Below are 15,454 nucleotides of genomic sequence, written 5' to 3'. Positions count from 1 at the left end.
ATAAATCCCTGGATCAATGTTCTGTCCCTATAAATCTAGTATCTATAACCAGTAATGTTATTATTCTCCAAAAATGCATCCAGCCCCTTTTTGAACTCTATTACCGAGTTCATCATGACCACCTCCTCCGGATTCTCCACAGTCTCACTGCTCTTACAGTAAAGAACCCCCATCTTTGCTGGTGTAGAAACCTTCTTTCCTCTAGACATAGAGGATGCCCCCTTGTTATAGATACAGTCCTGGGTATAAATAGATCATGGAGAGATCTCTGTACTGTCCCCTGATATATTTATATATAGTTATTAGGTCTCCCCTAAGCCTTCTTTTTTATAAACGAAATAACCCTAATTCTGATAATCTTTCTGGGTACTGTAGTCCTCCCATTCCCCGTATTACCCTGGTTGCCCGTCTTTGAACCCTCTCCAGCTCCACTATATCTTTCTTGTACACTGGTACCCAGTACTGTACACTGTATTCTATGTGTGGTCTGACCAGTACTGTACACAGTATTCTATGTGTGGTCTGACCAGTACTGTACACAGTATTCCATGTATGGTCTGACCAGTACTGTACACAGTATTCCAGGTGTGGTCTGACCAGTACTGTACACAGTATTCTATGTGTGGTCTGACCAGTATTGTACACAGTATTCTATGTGTGGTCTGACCAGTACTGTACACAGTATTCCATGTGTGGTCTGACCAGTACTGTACACAGTATTCCATGTGTGGTCTGACCAGTACTGTACACAGTATTCCATGTGTGGTCTGACCAGTACTGTACACAGTATTCCATGTGTGGTCTGACCAGTACTGTACACAGTATTCCTTGTGTGGTCTGACCAGTACTGTACACAGTATTCTCTGTGTGGTCTGACCAGTACTGTACACAGTATTCCAGGTGTGGTCTGACCAGTACTGTACACAGTATTCCATGTGTGGTCTGACCAGTACTGTACACAGTATTCCATGTGTGGTCTGACCAGTACTGTACACAGTATTCCATGTGTGGTCTGACCAGTACTGTGCACAGTATTCCATGTGCGGTCTGACCAGTACTGCGCACAGTATTCCATGTGCGGTCTGACCAGTACTGCACACAGTATTCTCTGTGCGGTCTGACCAGTACTGCACACAGTATTCCAGGTGAGGTCTGACCAGTACTGTACACAGTATTCCAGGTGTGGTCTGACCAGTACTGTACACAGTATTCCATGTGTGGTCTGACCAGTACTGTACACAGTATTCCATGTGTGGTCTAACCAGTACTGTACACAGTATTCCATGTGTGGTCTGACCAGTACTGTACACAGTATTCCATGTGTGGTCTGACCAGTACTGTACACGGTATTCCATGTGTGGTCTGACCAGTACTGTACACGGTATTCCATGTGTGGTCTGACCAGTACTGTACACGGTATTCCATGTGTGGTCTGACCAGTACTGTGCACGGTATTCCATGTGTGGTCTGACCAGTACTGTACACGGTATTCCATGTGTGGTCTGACCAGTACTGTAAACGGTATTCCATGTGTGGTCTGACCAGTACTGTAAACGGTATTCCATGTGTGGTCTGACCAGTACTGTACACGGTATTCCCTGTGTGGTCTGACCAGTACTGTACACGGTATTCCCTGTGTGGTCTGACCAGTACTGTACACGGTATTCCCTGTGTGGTCTGACCAGTACTGTACACAGTATTCCCTGTGTGGTCTGACCAGTACTGTACACAGTATTCCCTGTGTGGTCTGACCAGTACTGTACACAGTATTCCATGTGTGGTCTGACCAGTACTGTACACAGTATTCCATGTGTGGTCTGACCAGTACTGTACACAGTATTCCATGTGTGGTCTGATCAGTACTGTACACAGCATTCCATGTGTGGTCTGATCAGTACTGTACACAGCATTCCTTGTGTGGTCTGACCAGAACTGTGCACAGTATTCCATGTGTGGTCTGACCAGTACTGTGCACAGTATTCCATGTGTGGTCTGACCAGTACTGTACACAGTATTCCATGTGTGGTCTGACCAGTACTGTACACAGTATTCCAGGTGTGGTCTGACCAGTACTGTACACAGTATTCCATGTGTGGTCTGACCAGTACTGTACACAGTATTCCATGTGTGGTCTGACCAGTACTGTACACAGTATTCCATGTGTGGTCTGACCAGTACTGTACACGGTATTCCATGTGTGGTCTGACCAGTACTGTACACGGTATTCCATGTGTGGTCTGACGAGTACTGTACACAGTATTCCATGTGTGGTCTGACCAGTACGGTACACAGTATTCCATGTGTGGTCTGACCAGTACTGTACACAGTATTCTATGTGTGGTCTGACTAGTACTGTACACAGTATTCCATGTGTGGTCTGACCAGTATTGTACACAGTATTCTATGTATGGTCTGACTAGTGATTTGTACAGCGGTAGAATTATTTCCTTGTCGTGGGCATCTAGGCCCCTATTGATGCCCCCCATGATTTTATTTGCCTTGGCAGCAGCTGCCCGACACTGGTCACTACAGCTAAATTTACTATTAACTAAGACTCCTAACTAAGTCCTTTTCCTACGTCTAATGTATGTTCTGATTATGTTGTGAAATAAAGATTTGTGCATTTTTGCATAATTGGGAGTGCACTGGTCATTGGTGTAGAACTTTTTCTTAGTGGTTTTGCTGTATACAGACTACACTTCAGTAGCACCCTTGTTGGACTATATTACCCGACATTGGGTTTTTGGGCTAAAGCCTGCTTTTCTTGCTGTCGAACATTGACATTTTCCATACACTTACCTGTAGGATTGCTCACCCTGCTGGGTCCCCTGACTCTCCCCGGCTTACTAGCCTGACTAATGACATGTCAGCGGCAGCGGCCCACCGCCTGCAGCAGTGATTGTCATGACAAGCAGTGTCTGGGGACAGGGGTGAGGAATAACAGAACACTTTTTTTCCTCCTGAGAAGACTCCATTTATGTATAAAAGACCTAGAAACTTAAAAGGGGTATTTCAGGAAAAAACTTGAGATATAGAGAGATATATAAATATTATCTATCTATCTATATCTCTATCTCAACTGGCTTTAGTAACTTAAACAGATTTGTAAGTTACTTCTATTAATAAATCTTAATCCTTCCATTAATTATCAGCTGCTGAAGTTGAGTTGTTCTTTTCTGTCTGACAACAGTGCTCTCTGCTGACATCTCTGCTTGTCTCGGGAACTGCACAGAGTAGAAGAGGTTTGCTATGGGGATTTGCTTCTACTCTGGACAGTTCCCGAGACAGGTGTCATCAGAGAGCACTTAGACTGAAAAGAACAACTCAACTTCAGCAGCTCATAAGTACTGAAAGGATTAAGATTTTTTAATAGAAGTAAAATTTACAAGTCTATTTAACTTTCTGGAGCCAGTTGATATATAGAAAGAAAAAAAAAAAGTTTTTTCCTGGATAACCCCTTTAAAGGAGTACTCTAGACATCTTATCCCCTAACCAAAGGATAGGGGATAAGATGTCTAATCGCAGGGGTCCCGCAGCTGGAACCTCAGCAATCTCTGTGCAGCCCCCGACGTTCGTTTAGAACTCTTGGAGCGGGCGGCGAGGGTCATGACGTCACGCCACACCCCCTCAATACAAGTCTATGGGAGGGGCGTGGCGGCTGCCACGCCCCTCCAATAGACTTGCATTGAGGGGCGTGGCCAGGATGTCACAACCCCCGCCACCCACAAAATGTTCAAACACCCACCCACAAAGTTACCCGTTTAACCTCTTAAGGACGGAACAATTTTCATTTTTGCACTTCCGTTGTTTCCTTCTCTCCTTCTAAAAATCCTAATGCTTTCAATTTTCCACCTACAGACCCATATGAGGGCTTGTTTTTTGTGCCACCAATTTTACTTTGTAATACTGTCAATCATGTCACCACCAAATTTACAGCAAAACCAGAAAAAAAATATTTGTGGGCAAAATTGAAAAAAAAAAAAAAAACGGAGCCTCCGATTCTACGCAGTGCACTTTTCAGTAAAAAAATCACATCTTTTACAACTAAAATGATACCCAATTTATATAGGTTTGATTTTGTTTTAATTGTTATAAAAAAAAATTATAACTTTTTGTACGAAAATTTTAATGTTTAAAATTGTCCTATTCTGACCCCTATAACTTTTTTTATTTTTCCGTACATGGGGATATAGGAGGGCTCATTTTTTTTTTTGCGCCATTATCTGAAGGTTTTATTTTTATAAATTTGGTGCACGTCCGCAACTATCAGCGCAACTTTTGTGATCTAAAACAGTTAAAAATTTACAACACTCTTTGTAAATGGCCCCCAACGTCTGTAGTTTCCATTTAGAGATAAAAAATAATAATATGTAAAAAAAAATTAGAACATGGTACGAAAAATATGTAGAACAATGTGACAATATGCAAATTAAACTCCAACGCATTTCAAACTGTTTTTGATCGTTAACAGGTCTTATTCATTTCATTTGTGTTTTATGTCAGGTTTTTCATATTTTGGCATTTTAAATGGAAGTTGGAGACATTGGGGAGATTTATCAAAACTTGACCAGGAAACTTGACAGCGCCCTCTTCTTCAGATCACTGATCTGAAGAAGGAGACGCTGTCCCCCGAAACGCGTTTTGTTTGTTACTGCTTTATTTTCAATAAAATCGGTCCAGCTTTGGTTTACAAATCTTCCCTGGTCTGGTCATTCTCATCTACATCGGAAACCAGCAGCGCCTTCTCCAAAGGGTATCTTGCATCCATTATTCCATGCCACTATTAAAGTCAATGGGACTCTGTCTTGAGCAAAAGAAATTCTGCATCAATTCAGCACAAATTCCACGCACATTCTGCTGCCAGCTTGGCAGAAAGGAATCTGAGCGGAAGCACAAAAATTCCACCGTGTAAGCATAGCCTTATGTTTAGGGTTCGACCGATATTGATTTTTTTAGAGCAGATACCGATGACCTGTGAACTTTCAGGCCGATAGCCGATAACTTATACAGATATTCTGTGCATTTTAATTCCTCCCCCCCTCCCCCCCAAATATCCTTGGTAAAATGAGGGTGCGTGTGTGTGTGTGCGGGTATACCCTTATAAACTGTTTCTGGCCCCGCAGAAGCCGCTGCAGATCAATGATTTAATGCAGGTGCTTTAAATCATGGAACTGCAGTGGCTTTTGCGGGGCCAGAGACCGCCGCCGCCGCTGCCACCCGTTTCTCTCCCCCTGCCTGTCCTGAGTCCAACCACTGCCGCTGCCCCATTGCCTCCCCCATCCCCGGTTTTATAATTACCTGTTACCGGGGTCCGCGCTACTTCTGGCTCCGGCGGAGTCCTGAGCTGTCACTGTGCGCAGGGCCACTGACGGTGATGTTGCGTTGAGGACTTCACTCGTCATTGCGCAGCGCACAGCAACAGCGCAGGAGCCAGAAGTAGCGCAGACCCCCAGTACAGGTAATTATAAAACTGGGGATGGGGGAGGCAATGGGGCAGCGGCGGTGGCGATCTCTGGCCAGAGGATGGGGGACGCAATCGGGCAGCAGCGGTGGTTGGACTCAGAATAGGCAGGGGGAGATAAGCGGGCGGCGGTCTCTGGCCCCACAAAAGCCGCTGCAGTTCATAGATTTAAAGCGCCCGCATTATCGGCAAGGTAATTGCTGATACCGATAACTTAGAGAGTCGTTAATATTGGCCGATAATACAGTGGAATTTCTGAGTGGAATTCTGCTGGGATATTCGGCTTGAAAATTCCTTTGATTTCAATGGGATTCTGCTGCACTGTGCACACAGGAATTTCTGTGGCAAAAACATCCTGATTTGAGCATCCGCAGAAAAATTGAACCTGTTAAATATTTTTACAAATTTTGCTTGGAAATGCATTGCAGTCTATGGAGATGGCACATTTCCGAGTAGTCCTAGTGCCGCCCCATCAAGTAAATGAGCGGAATATCCTCACATATTTTCTGGCGGACATTCCGCACATTTTCGGCCGTGTGAACATGGACTTAGGGTGGATTCACATGTGATGCGTAATTTTACATTAAAGTTATAACTGTAAAACATTTTTTTTTAAATTGGCATGTCACCTTACCAGACATTGTTAAAGCATAACTGCAATCACCCTTGGCGGCAGGATATCTGCATTCATTTTCCAGCAACCTCATAGCCCTAGACCACAGCAATCAAGGTATGGATTTTCCTAAAGTCCTATAGACTTACATGGGACCTCTGGCACAGCTGTATCTTGATCTTGGGCTACAAAGGTGCCTTAAAATTTTAACATATCCTGCTAAATGAGCATGAGCAGAGTGATGCTTTAAGATATGAAAGCTAAGCTGCGATTGGTTGCCAAGGGCCTACCAGAGAGTTTAAGGGTCTATTCACACGTACAGTATTCTTCGCATATTTGATGCACGAGTTTCAAGCTGTGTTCAGTCAGTTTACATTGAAATCTGCAACACAAAATCCTTTGCATCAAGTCTGCGCAGAATACTGTACGCGTGAATAGACCATAAAGGGGTACTCAGCTGCCCCAACGTTTGGAACATTTTGTTCCGAACACTTGGAGCAGGCGGTGGGGGTCGTGATGTCATGGTCATGCCCCCTCAATGCAAGTCTATGGGCCACGCCCCCTCCCATATACTTGCATTGAGGGGGCGTGACATGACATCATGAGGGGCGTGGCTGTGAAATCACAACTCCCGCCTCCCGCACCCAGAGTTTTAAACGAACGCCGGGTGCTGCACAGAGATCGCTGGGGTCCCAGCTGCGGGACCCCCGCAATCAGACATCTTATCCCCTATTCTTTGGATAGGGGACAACAAGTCTAGGGGCGGAGTACCCCTTTAATAAATTTGAGCTATTGATAAGCTGCTGATTTCATATATATATATATTTTTATTTTTTTAAATAAAGGTTTCCCACTATAAGCAAACCAGCAATACAAAAAGGTGACAGTATGGATCCACCTCCTCCTATAGGTGACCACGTGTGATCTGTGTGTCCCTGTAATCCATCATACCAGACCAGGAGAACTTCTGTCACTTTTTTAATAATTCCTGGACAGACATGGATGTGTTTTTTTTTTCATGAAGATTCTAATAGACAAGAACCTGTGCAATTATTCAACAAACAGACACCATCGTAAACCGGAGCCTAGAACGGACAGAACATCGGACCTTCGATCCCACATTGTAAATTAGAAGATACAAAAAGGAAAGAAAAACAAAAATAAAAAAGCTCAGATTTCCTTCATGTCATCGATCTGTCCATGTGTAATGTGATGCAGCCTCCGTGAGCTGACACTGTATAAACACGTGACAGGACGAGAATCACAAGCAGCGCTATGTACACGCGTGTACAGAGAGTTCAGGAATAGCCTTGGAGAACTGTATGTACAATAAGCCAAGATCATGGGATCTTCGCAGGTAGCACATGGTAGAGCAGAGCGCGTGATCTTTGCGGATTTCCATCACACCCAGCCATCAGAAGATCTCACCTTCTGCCCTTTCAACTAAATATTCAGTCGCCCCTTCTGCAGTGATTCTCCGGGCAAGCACCTTCATGCCCTGCTCTGGCGGTGACCCCGACCACTCACAGCCATCAGAGGAGGATGAGGATTGAGATGCGGGAGGAGAGGAAGGATCTGGAACAGGCGTCGATGTCTCCTTCGCCTCAGGAGGAGGTGGCGGCACCTCTGAGACTGCTGGAGACGCCTCACTGAAATAGAAAGAGAACCATGTCATCTCTACTCCATAAAACAACAAAAATCCATAACCTTTACAAAAAAGCCGTAAGTCATAACTTGGTCCAGATCTGGTCCAGCTTTATGTCCAGAATGGGGACAGACGATGTGCACTGAAGTGGATGGGGGTTGTGCTGCAATAACGTGGCACTGCCACTACACAATGAAGGCACACGCTGCTTCTGGACCCATTCACTGTGTAGCATGGGATACCACAGGACTGGCATCCCGCTGATCAGCAATTGATGGCCTATCCTGAGGAAAGACAATCAATTGTTTCAGCCCAGAAAACCCCTAGGGGTACTCCGCCCCTAGACATCTTATCCCCTATCCAAAGGATAGGGGATAGCATGTCTGATCACAGGGGTCCCGCCGCTGGGGACCACCTGACCTCCTTGCTGCGCCCGGCATCCGTTTAATAGGGTGCATCGCCAGAGACTCATGATGTCACAGCCGCGCCCCGCTCATGACGTCATGGCCACGCCCCATCAATGCAAGTCTATGGGAGGGGGCGTGATGGCTGTCACGCCCCCCTTCCATAGACCTGCATTGAGGAGGCATGGCCGTGACGTCACGAGTCTCCGGTGCTGCACCCGACGCTCTAAACCAGTGGTCTTCAACCTGCGGACCTCCAGATGTTGCAAAACTACAACTCCCAGCATGCCCGGACAGCCGTTGGCTGTCCGGGCATGCTGGGAGTTGTAGTTTTGCAACATCTGGAGGTCCGCAGGTTGAAGACCACTGCTCTAAACGAACGCCAGGTGCAGCAGGGAAATCACGGTGGTCACAAACCTCCGCCCTGCATCGCCAGTCATCCGGCAAGGAACGAAGTTCGCTGCGTGCACCGGATGTCTGGGGTGCCGCAGCCGAGATAGCGGGGGTCCCGAGCGGTGGGACCCCCGAGATCAGACATCTTCTCCCCTATCCTTTGCATAGGGGATAAGATGTCTAGGGACGGAGTACCCCTTTAAGTCATCTGTGGAGTTACCTTTCCTACAGTATTTAAAAGGGGTACTCCGGTGAAAACCTTTTTTCTTTTAAATCAACTGGTGGCAGAAAGTGAAACATATTTGTAAATTACTTCTATTATAAAATCTTAATCCTTCCAGTACTAATTAGCTACTGAATGCTACAGAGGAAATTCCTTTCTTTTTGGAACACTGATGACATCACGAGCACAGTGCTCTCTGCTGACATTTCTGTCCATTTTAGCAACCATGCATAGCAGATGTATGCTAAGGGCAGCATGGTGGCTCAGTGGTTAGCACTGCTGCCTTGCAGTGCTGGGGACTTGGGTTCAAATCCCACTAAGGACAACAATAAATAAAAAGTGTTATTATTATTATAATAATAACTTCAGCAGAGAGCACTGTGCTCGTGATGTCATCAGAGAGCATTCCAAAAAGAAAAGAATTTCCTCTGTAGTATTCAGCAGCTAATAAGTACAGGAAGGATTAAGATTTTTTAATAGAAGTAATTTACAAATATGTTTAACTTTCTGCCACCAGTTGATTTAAAAGAAAAAAAAAGGTTTTCACCGGAGTACCCCTTTAAATAGCAACGCTCTCCTCCTCGTGTCTAGTACTACAGTCTGACCACAGATCTGCCTCTTAACTTCAAAGCGGAGCTGCAATACTGTATGGAGCCACACATGAAAATGTTTACAAAACATGACAAACACCATCAAACAAAGCTCAAAAAAGTGTTACATAAAACAAAAACATGACTGAAAAACCATGTCCCAAAATGCAATAAAAAAAGATTAAACATTTGAGTCTTATTTTGCTTGTAAATACAAGTGTATTTTTGGGCCTCAAAGCTGCGTTCACACGTTTAGATAAAACCAGGAATAGGACTAAACACAGGTTTTGAACCTGCTCCTGGTTGGGACTAAAATACTGACAAAGGAACTATGTGAACACAATTATACAGAGAGCAATTATTGGCCGAACAGGCTGATACTGCCTTGTATAATGGGGCGACAAACGAGCAAATGCAGTCAAAAAATCATCAGTAGTCGTTAGCCTCGTATTTTACCGTCACAGCGGGTATTTTGGCCACCCTGCTGGCATTTTTATATTAAAAATACAGGCAATGCAATGGCCGGTATTTATCCAAGCAATCATCCAACTCCCGGAATCTTGCACCTATACCAGTGTTTTCCAACCAGAGAGCCTCCAGCTGTTGCAGAACTACAACTCCCAGCATGCCCGGACAGCCAACGGCTGTCCGGGCATGATGGGAGCTGTAGTTTTGCATCAGCTGGAGGCACCCCTGGTTGGGAAACACTGACCTATACTACTATAAAGTCCAACATGCTGGGAGTTGTAGTTTTGCAACAGCTGGAGGCACCCCTGGTTGGGAAACACTGACCTATACTATATACTACTATATAGTCCAACATGCTGGGAGTTGTAGTTTTGCAACAGCTGGAGGCACCCCTGGTTGGGAAACACTGACCTATACTATATACTACTATATAGTCCAACATGCTGGGAGTTGTAGTTTTGCAACAGCTGGAGGCACCCCTGGTTGGGAAACACTGACCTACACTATATACTACTATATGGTCCAACATGCTGGGAGTTGTAGTTTTGCAACAGCTGGAGGCACCCCTGATTGGGAAACACTGACCTATACTATATACTACTATATAGTCCAACATGCTGGGAGTTGTAGTTTTGCAACAGCTGGAGGCACCCCTGATTGGGAAACACTGACCTATACTATATACTACTATATAGTCCAACATGCTGGGAGTTGAGGTTTTGCAACAGCTGGAGGCACCCCTGGTTGGGAAACACTGACCTACACTATATACTACTATATGGTCGAACTAGAGATGAGCGAACTTACAGTAAATTCGATTCTTCACGAACTTCTCGGCTCGGCAGTTGATGACTTTTCCTGCATAAATTAGTTCAGCTTTCCGGTGCTCCGGTGGGCTGGAAAAGGTGGATACAGTCCTAGGAAAGAGTCTCCTAGGACTGTATCCACCTTTTCCAGCCCACCGGAGCACCGGAAAGCTGAACTAATTTATGCAGGAAAAGTCATCAACTGCCGAGCCGAGAAGTTCGTGAAGAATCGAATTTACTGTAAGTTCGCTCATCTCTAGGTCCAACATGCTGGGAGTTTTAGTTTTCTTTTGGGGCAGCTGCTGAGCCACAGGCTGTATCAGGGCATGTTGGGAGGTGTAGTTAGTAACTAACTGCAACACCCGAATTTAATTTAAAAAAGCGATCAAAAAGTCACATTAAAATAAAAATGATCCTGTTAAAAATTACAGATCGGGGCGCAGAAAATAAGCCCCATACAGGCCGTATAAGGAGAAATAAAGAAGTTATAGGGGTCAGAATAGGACAAAATTTCCCCCGCATACTGTATGTGCATCCTGTGATGTCACGCATATACAATTATGCAAATTAGCATGGCCGGTATTTTTTTGCAAGAAAGGTGGCAACCCTACCCGTCGTCCACACATCTCCATCTGTAATATGGAAAGTGCGAACGACGGCTGAGGACAGCAAAGGGGCACTCAACTAATCCAGCGATCATTTATATGGCCCCACACAATAACTGAGCTGTGTAACAGGATCGGTAAATGAGCTGCGATCTGTGAAATCAGATAACTGGGGTCATGTTATAGAGCCCTTAGAGATTGCTGCAGTATGCTTGCTTCTTGCTTCCTTTAATAGAATATTTGTTTACAATTGGGCTGGTACAGCTTTAAATAAAACAATAAAGAATGGCAAACAGTCTCAGAACCATTGGATCTCCTGCACTGTGACCTGGGTGAAGCTCCATTGAGGTTACTGACCTGCCTTCTTGGGGAATGGGTTGAGCACATAGGGGAAGTTTTAACAAAACCTGTGTAGAAGAAGAGCGGTGCAGTTCCCCAAAGCAACCAATCAGATCGCTGTGGGTGAAGATTATAGACGCTCACCTGGTGTAACCTTGGAGGTTATGCATATCACCCCTGTATATGGGGTACTAGAGATTGCAGGCCGTAGGAGCTTGGCACCAGATCCAGTAATAGGAAAATGAAGAAAACAGGGGGAAAAAAACTCCAACAATGGTGCTATCCCATAAAAAAACGAAGATGGGTAACTTGGTTAGCAAATTGGGTAAGATGGGGAACTTGGTTACCTTTACAATAAAGCACGGTTTGCTAACCAAGTTAGGCTGGGTTCACACTACGTTTTGTACTTACGGTTCCCGTATACGGCTGGGAGGAGGGGGGGGGGCTTGATCGCGGCGCCCGCACTCAGCCGTATACGGGAACTGTATTTAATGCATGTCTATGAGCCGACCGGAGTGAACCGCAGCCTCCGGTCGGCTGAGTTTTTGCCTGTGGTCGGGAAACCGCATACGCAAAAACGCAGCCGACCGGAGGCTGCGGTTCACTCCGGTCTGCTCATAGACATGCATTAAATACGGTTCCCGAATACGGCTGAGTGCGGTCGCCGCGATTAAGCCCCGCCCCCCTCCTCCCAGCCGTATACGGGAACCGTAAGTACAAAACATAGTGTGAACCCAGCCATACCCATCTTCATTTTTTTATGGGATAGCGCCATTTTTGGAGTTTCTTTTTTTCCTGTTTTCTTCATTTTCTGAAAAATAAAATAAGCAATCTGATTGGTTACTATGGGCAACTGCACCACTTCCCCAACACAGGTTTTGATTAATTTGCCCAATATTCAAAATAAACGGATGCATAAACAGTAATAGCACAAAAATGAATGGTGCTTAAAGGGACTTCCCAGGAGTATGTGCAGTGACTACATTAACTCTTATATGTGAAATCCACTCAATGGAAAGTGGCCAAACAAACCTGGATTGTAGAGAAGCAGCCACAGTCCCAGAAGTGTTTGCTGATGGGTGGAAGGAGGCGAACATCCTAATAGGAGGGCTGGAATAATAAGAAGATCATTAGATAGATATAATGTCCACTGCACGTCTTTTATATTAATGGATATATGGTTGGTGGTCTATCTCCCTCGGTCACTAACCCTATGGAAGATGTAAGGCTGAGATACGGACTTCAGTTAATATATACGGATAATGCTATGATACATTTACCTCTGCAGGCAACGCGCTCCAGTGCGTCGGAAGTTGTAGGCGCTACCGCGGTATCCCAGGTACTCCTGGTTGCAACTAAATGGATTTTGTGCCACATCCTGAAATGAGGAAAGCTGATATGTAGGTCTCACAGACCATTAACCACCTGATCAGCACTTTACACCCACCCAAAATACCTGGGTAAGAGCTCTCTGCAGCTTCTTCCTCTCCTTCCGTGTCCGTTTCTCTATACTTGGTGTCTTTGTTTTGTGTGGGGGGCTTCTCAGGACCCCCATCCTCCCTAAAAGGGAACTGCAAGAGATCTTTATATCCGCTCGCTGAATAGTTGAAGGGAGACACGGAATGCAACGTGATATATACACAGTCATGTTCAAAGGAGTTTTCCAGGACTTTGTGATGGCTTATCCTCAGGTCAGGCTCATAATATCTTATCAGGGGGGGGTCTGGAGGCAGAACCATGACACCTGCATACACAGTAAGGCTGCATTCACACCACGTTTTTTCAATACAGTTCCCGTATCAGGTTTTTGATGAAAAACTGATTCCTCAAAACCTGACTAAAATTGTATCAAAACGTGTGTACAAATTTCAACCCGTATACAGTTAAAAACCGTATACGGTTTGAAAAATTATGTCTGGTTGCATCCGTTTTTTAAGAAAAAAACTTAGACGTTTTTAACTTTTCACTCCATCTTGAATAAAGTTTCACTTATTTGATTGAAATTCCAAGAAAAAAAACTGTGCAAAGTCAAAAACCGTATGGAGAAAACTGGATGGAACCGTACGCACATACAGTTCTGTACGGTTCCCATTGACTCCCATGTTAAAAAAAAACGTATAAGTTTTAATACAGTTTTTCACCTGGACCAAAAACCTTGGTAGGCTACAGTTTTGGGTACGGGAAAAAAAACTGACAAAACCATACAGGATACAAAATGGACTAAACCTGATGCATCGTTTGGCGTACAGTTTTCAATGGAGAGTCAGTGCGTACGGTTTTCAATACGGTTCCGTACGGTTTTCACATTGAAAATGTATACGGGAACTGTATTGCAAAAACGTGGTGTGAATTCACCCTAAGGCTGGGTTCACACCACGTTTTGTTAAATACGGCTCCCGTATACGGCTGGGAGGAGGGGGCGGGGCTTAATCGCGGCGCCCGCACTCAGCCGTATTCGGGAACCGTATTTAATGTATGTCTATGAGCCGACCGGAGTGAACCGCAGCCTCTGGTCGGCTGCTTTTTCGGCCGTATGCTGTTTCTCGACCGCAGGCAAAAACGACCACGTTTTTGCCTGCGGTCGGGAAACCGCATACGGACGAAAACGAAGCCGACCGGAGGTTGCGGTTCACTCTGGTCGGCTCATAGACATACATTAAATATGGTTCCCGAATACGGCTGAGTGCGGGCGCCGCGATTAAGCCCCCCCCTCCTCCCAGCCGTATACGGGAGCCGTATTTAACAAAACGTGGTGTGAACCCAGCCTAAGAGACATAAGCAGACGACTCTGTACACCAGTGTTTCCCCACCAGTGTGCCTCCAGCTGTTGCAAAACTACAACTCTATGCAAGAATAATTCCACACAAAATTTGGTGCCGAAACCTAGGACACAGACAGGAGAACAGAGGGCATTGAGAAGCCATATATTGCCCTCCATATTCCTGCTCATGTCCTCATTACCATCTATTGTAGATTTTCCCAACCAGGGTGCCTCCAGCTGTTGCAAAACTACAGCTCCCAGCATGCCCGGACAGCCAACGGCTGTCCGGACATACTGGGAGTTGTAGTTTTTCAACAGCTGGAGGCACACTGGTTGGGAAACACTGCTGTACACTGTATAGTGACCATGCTAGGTTACTGCAGCACAACAGCCATTCATACTGGAGCCGAGCTGCAGTAATCCAGCATGGTCACTAATACTATTCAATGTACCGAGCCTTCCATCTAGAGATGAGCAAACTTACAGTAAATTTGATTCGTCACAAACTTCTCGGCTCGGCAGTTGATGACTTTTCCTGCATAAATTAGTTCAGCTTTCAGGTGCTCCGGTGGGCTGGAAAAGGTGGATACAGTCCTAGGAGACTCTTTCCTAGGAATGTATCCACCATTTCCAGCCCACTGGAGCACCTGAAGGCTGAACTAACTTACGCAGGATAAGTCATCAACTGCTGAGCCGAGAAGTTCGTGACGAATCGAATTTACTGTAAGTTCGCTCATCTCTACTTCCATCTACTTCCATCTCCTGTATGCAGGTGCCATAGCTCTGGCTAACAGCTAATGGGAGTGTTGATCCTCTCACTGATCAGATATTGATGGAATCTGCTAAAAAATAGGCCATCAATTGAAAAGGCCTGGAAAACCTCTTTAATGTGAGCATTACGCGGAGGACCAGATCAGCCGGCAGGTCGGGGTCCCTCACCTTACACAAGGAGTGGATCCTCTCACGTCTGTCTCCTGTAGCCTCAGCTCAGTCACTGTCGTCTGTGGGGCGGGAGGGGGGACACGGCTCTGGAGTCCAAAAAGACACTTCTTCTTCTTAATCTCCTTCCCAGAGATAAACCTACCAGGAGTAAGGAAATTTTCATGGCAGATTATGCAGCCATCCAAAATTAACCATTTGAACCAA

The 15,454-nt window shown here is 45.3% G+C and overlaps 1 protein-coding gene across 13 annotated transcripts in view; it reads right to left on the bottom strand.

The window, feature by feature from the left end:
• Positions 1 to 7,039: 7,039 nt before the first annotated feature.
• The window catches only part of PHF1 (PHD finger protein 1), a 42,670-nt gene continuing 34,255 nt past the window's right edge, over positions 7,040 to 15,454 (bottom strand). For 12 of the 13 annotated variants that reach the window (XM_056540364.1, XM_056540365.1, XM_056540363.1 and 9 more), the window contains 5 exons: positions 15,248 to 15,388; positions 13,004 to 13,118; positions 12,828 to 12,925; positions 12,580 to 12,657; positions 7,040 to 7,723 (listed from right to left, as the gene is read on the bottom strand). In XM_056540364.1, the coding sequence (XP_056396339.1) occupies positions 7,489 to 7,723; positions 12,580 to 12,657; positions 12,828 to 12,925; positions 13,004 to 13,118; positions 15,248 to 15,388 (667 nt within the window). In that variant the 3' untranslated portion in view covers positions 7,040 to 7,488. Of the gene's footprint in view, positions 7,724 to 12,579; positions 12,658 to 12,827; positions 12,926 to 13,003; positions 13,119 to 15,247; positions 15,389 to 15,454 lie in introns of those variants that run through there. The other variant, XR_008847955.1, reaches the window with a different exon arrangement.

The sequence above is a fragment of the Hyla sarda genome, chromosome 9 (assembly GCF_029499605.1).
Source record: "Hyla sarda isolate aHylSar1 chromosome 9, aHylSar1.hap1, whole genome shotgun sequence".
In the NCBI taxonomy this organism is placed as follows: domain Eukaryota; kingdom Metazoa; phylum Chordata; class Amphibia; order Anura; family Hylidae; genus Hyla; species Hyla sarda.
Note: the sequence above shows the minus strand (reverse complement) of the source record. Positions and strands in the feature narration are given on the sequence as shown.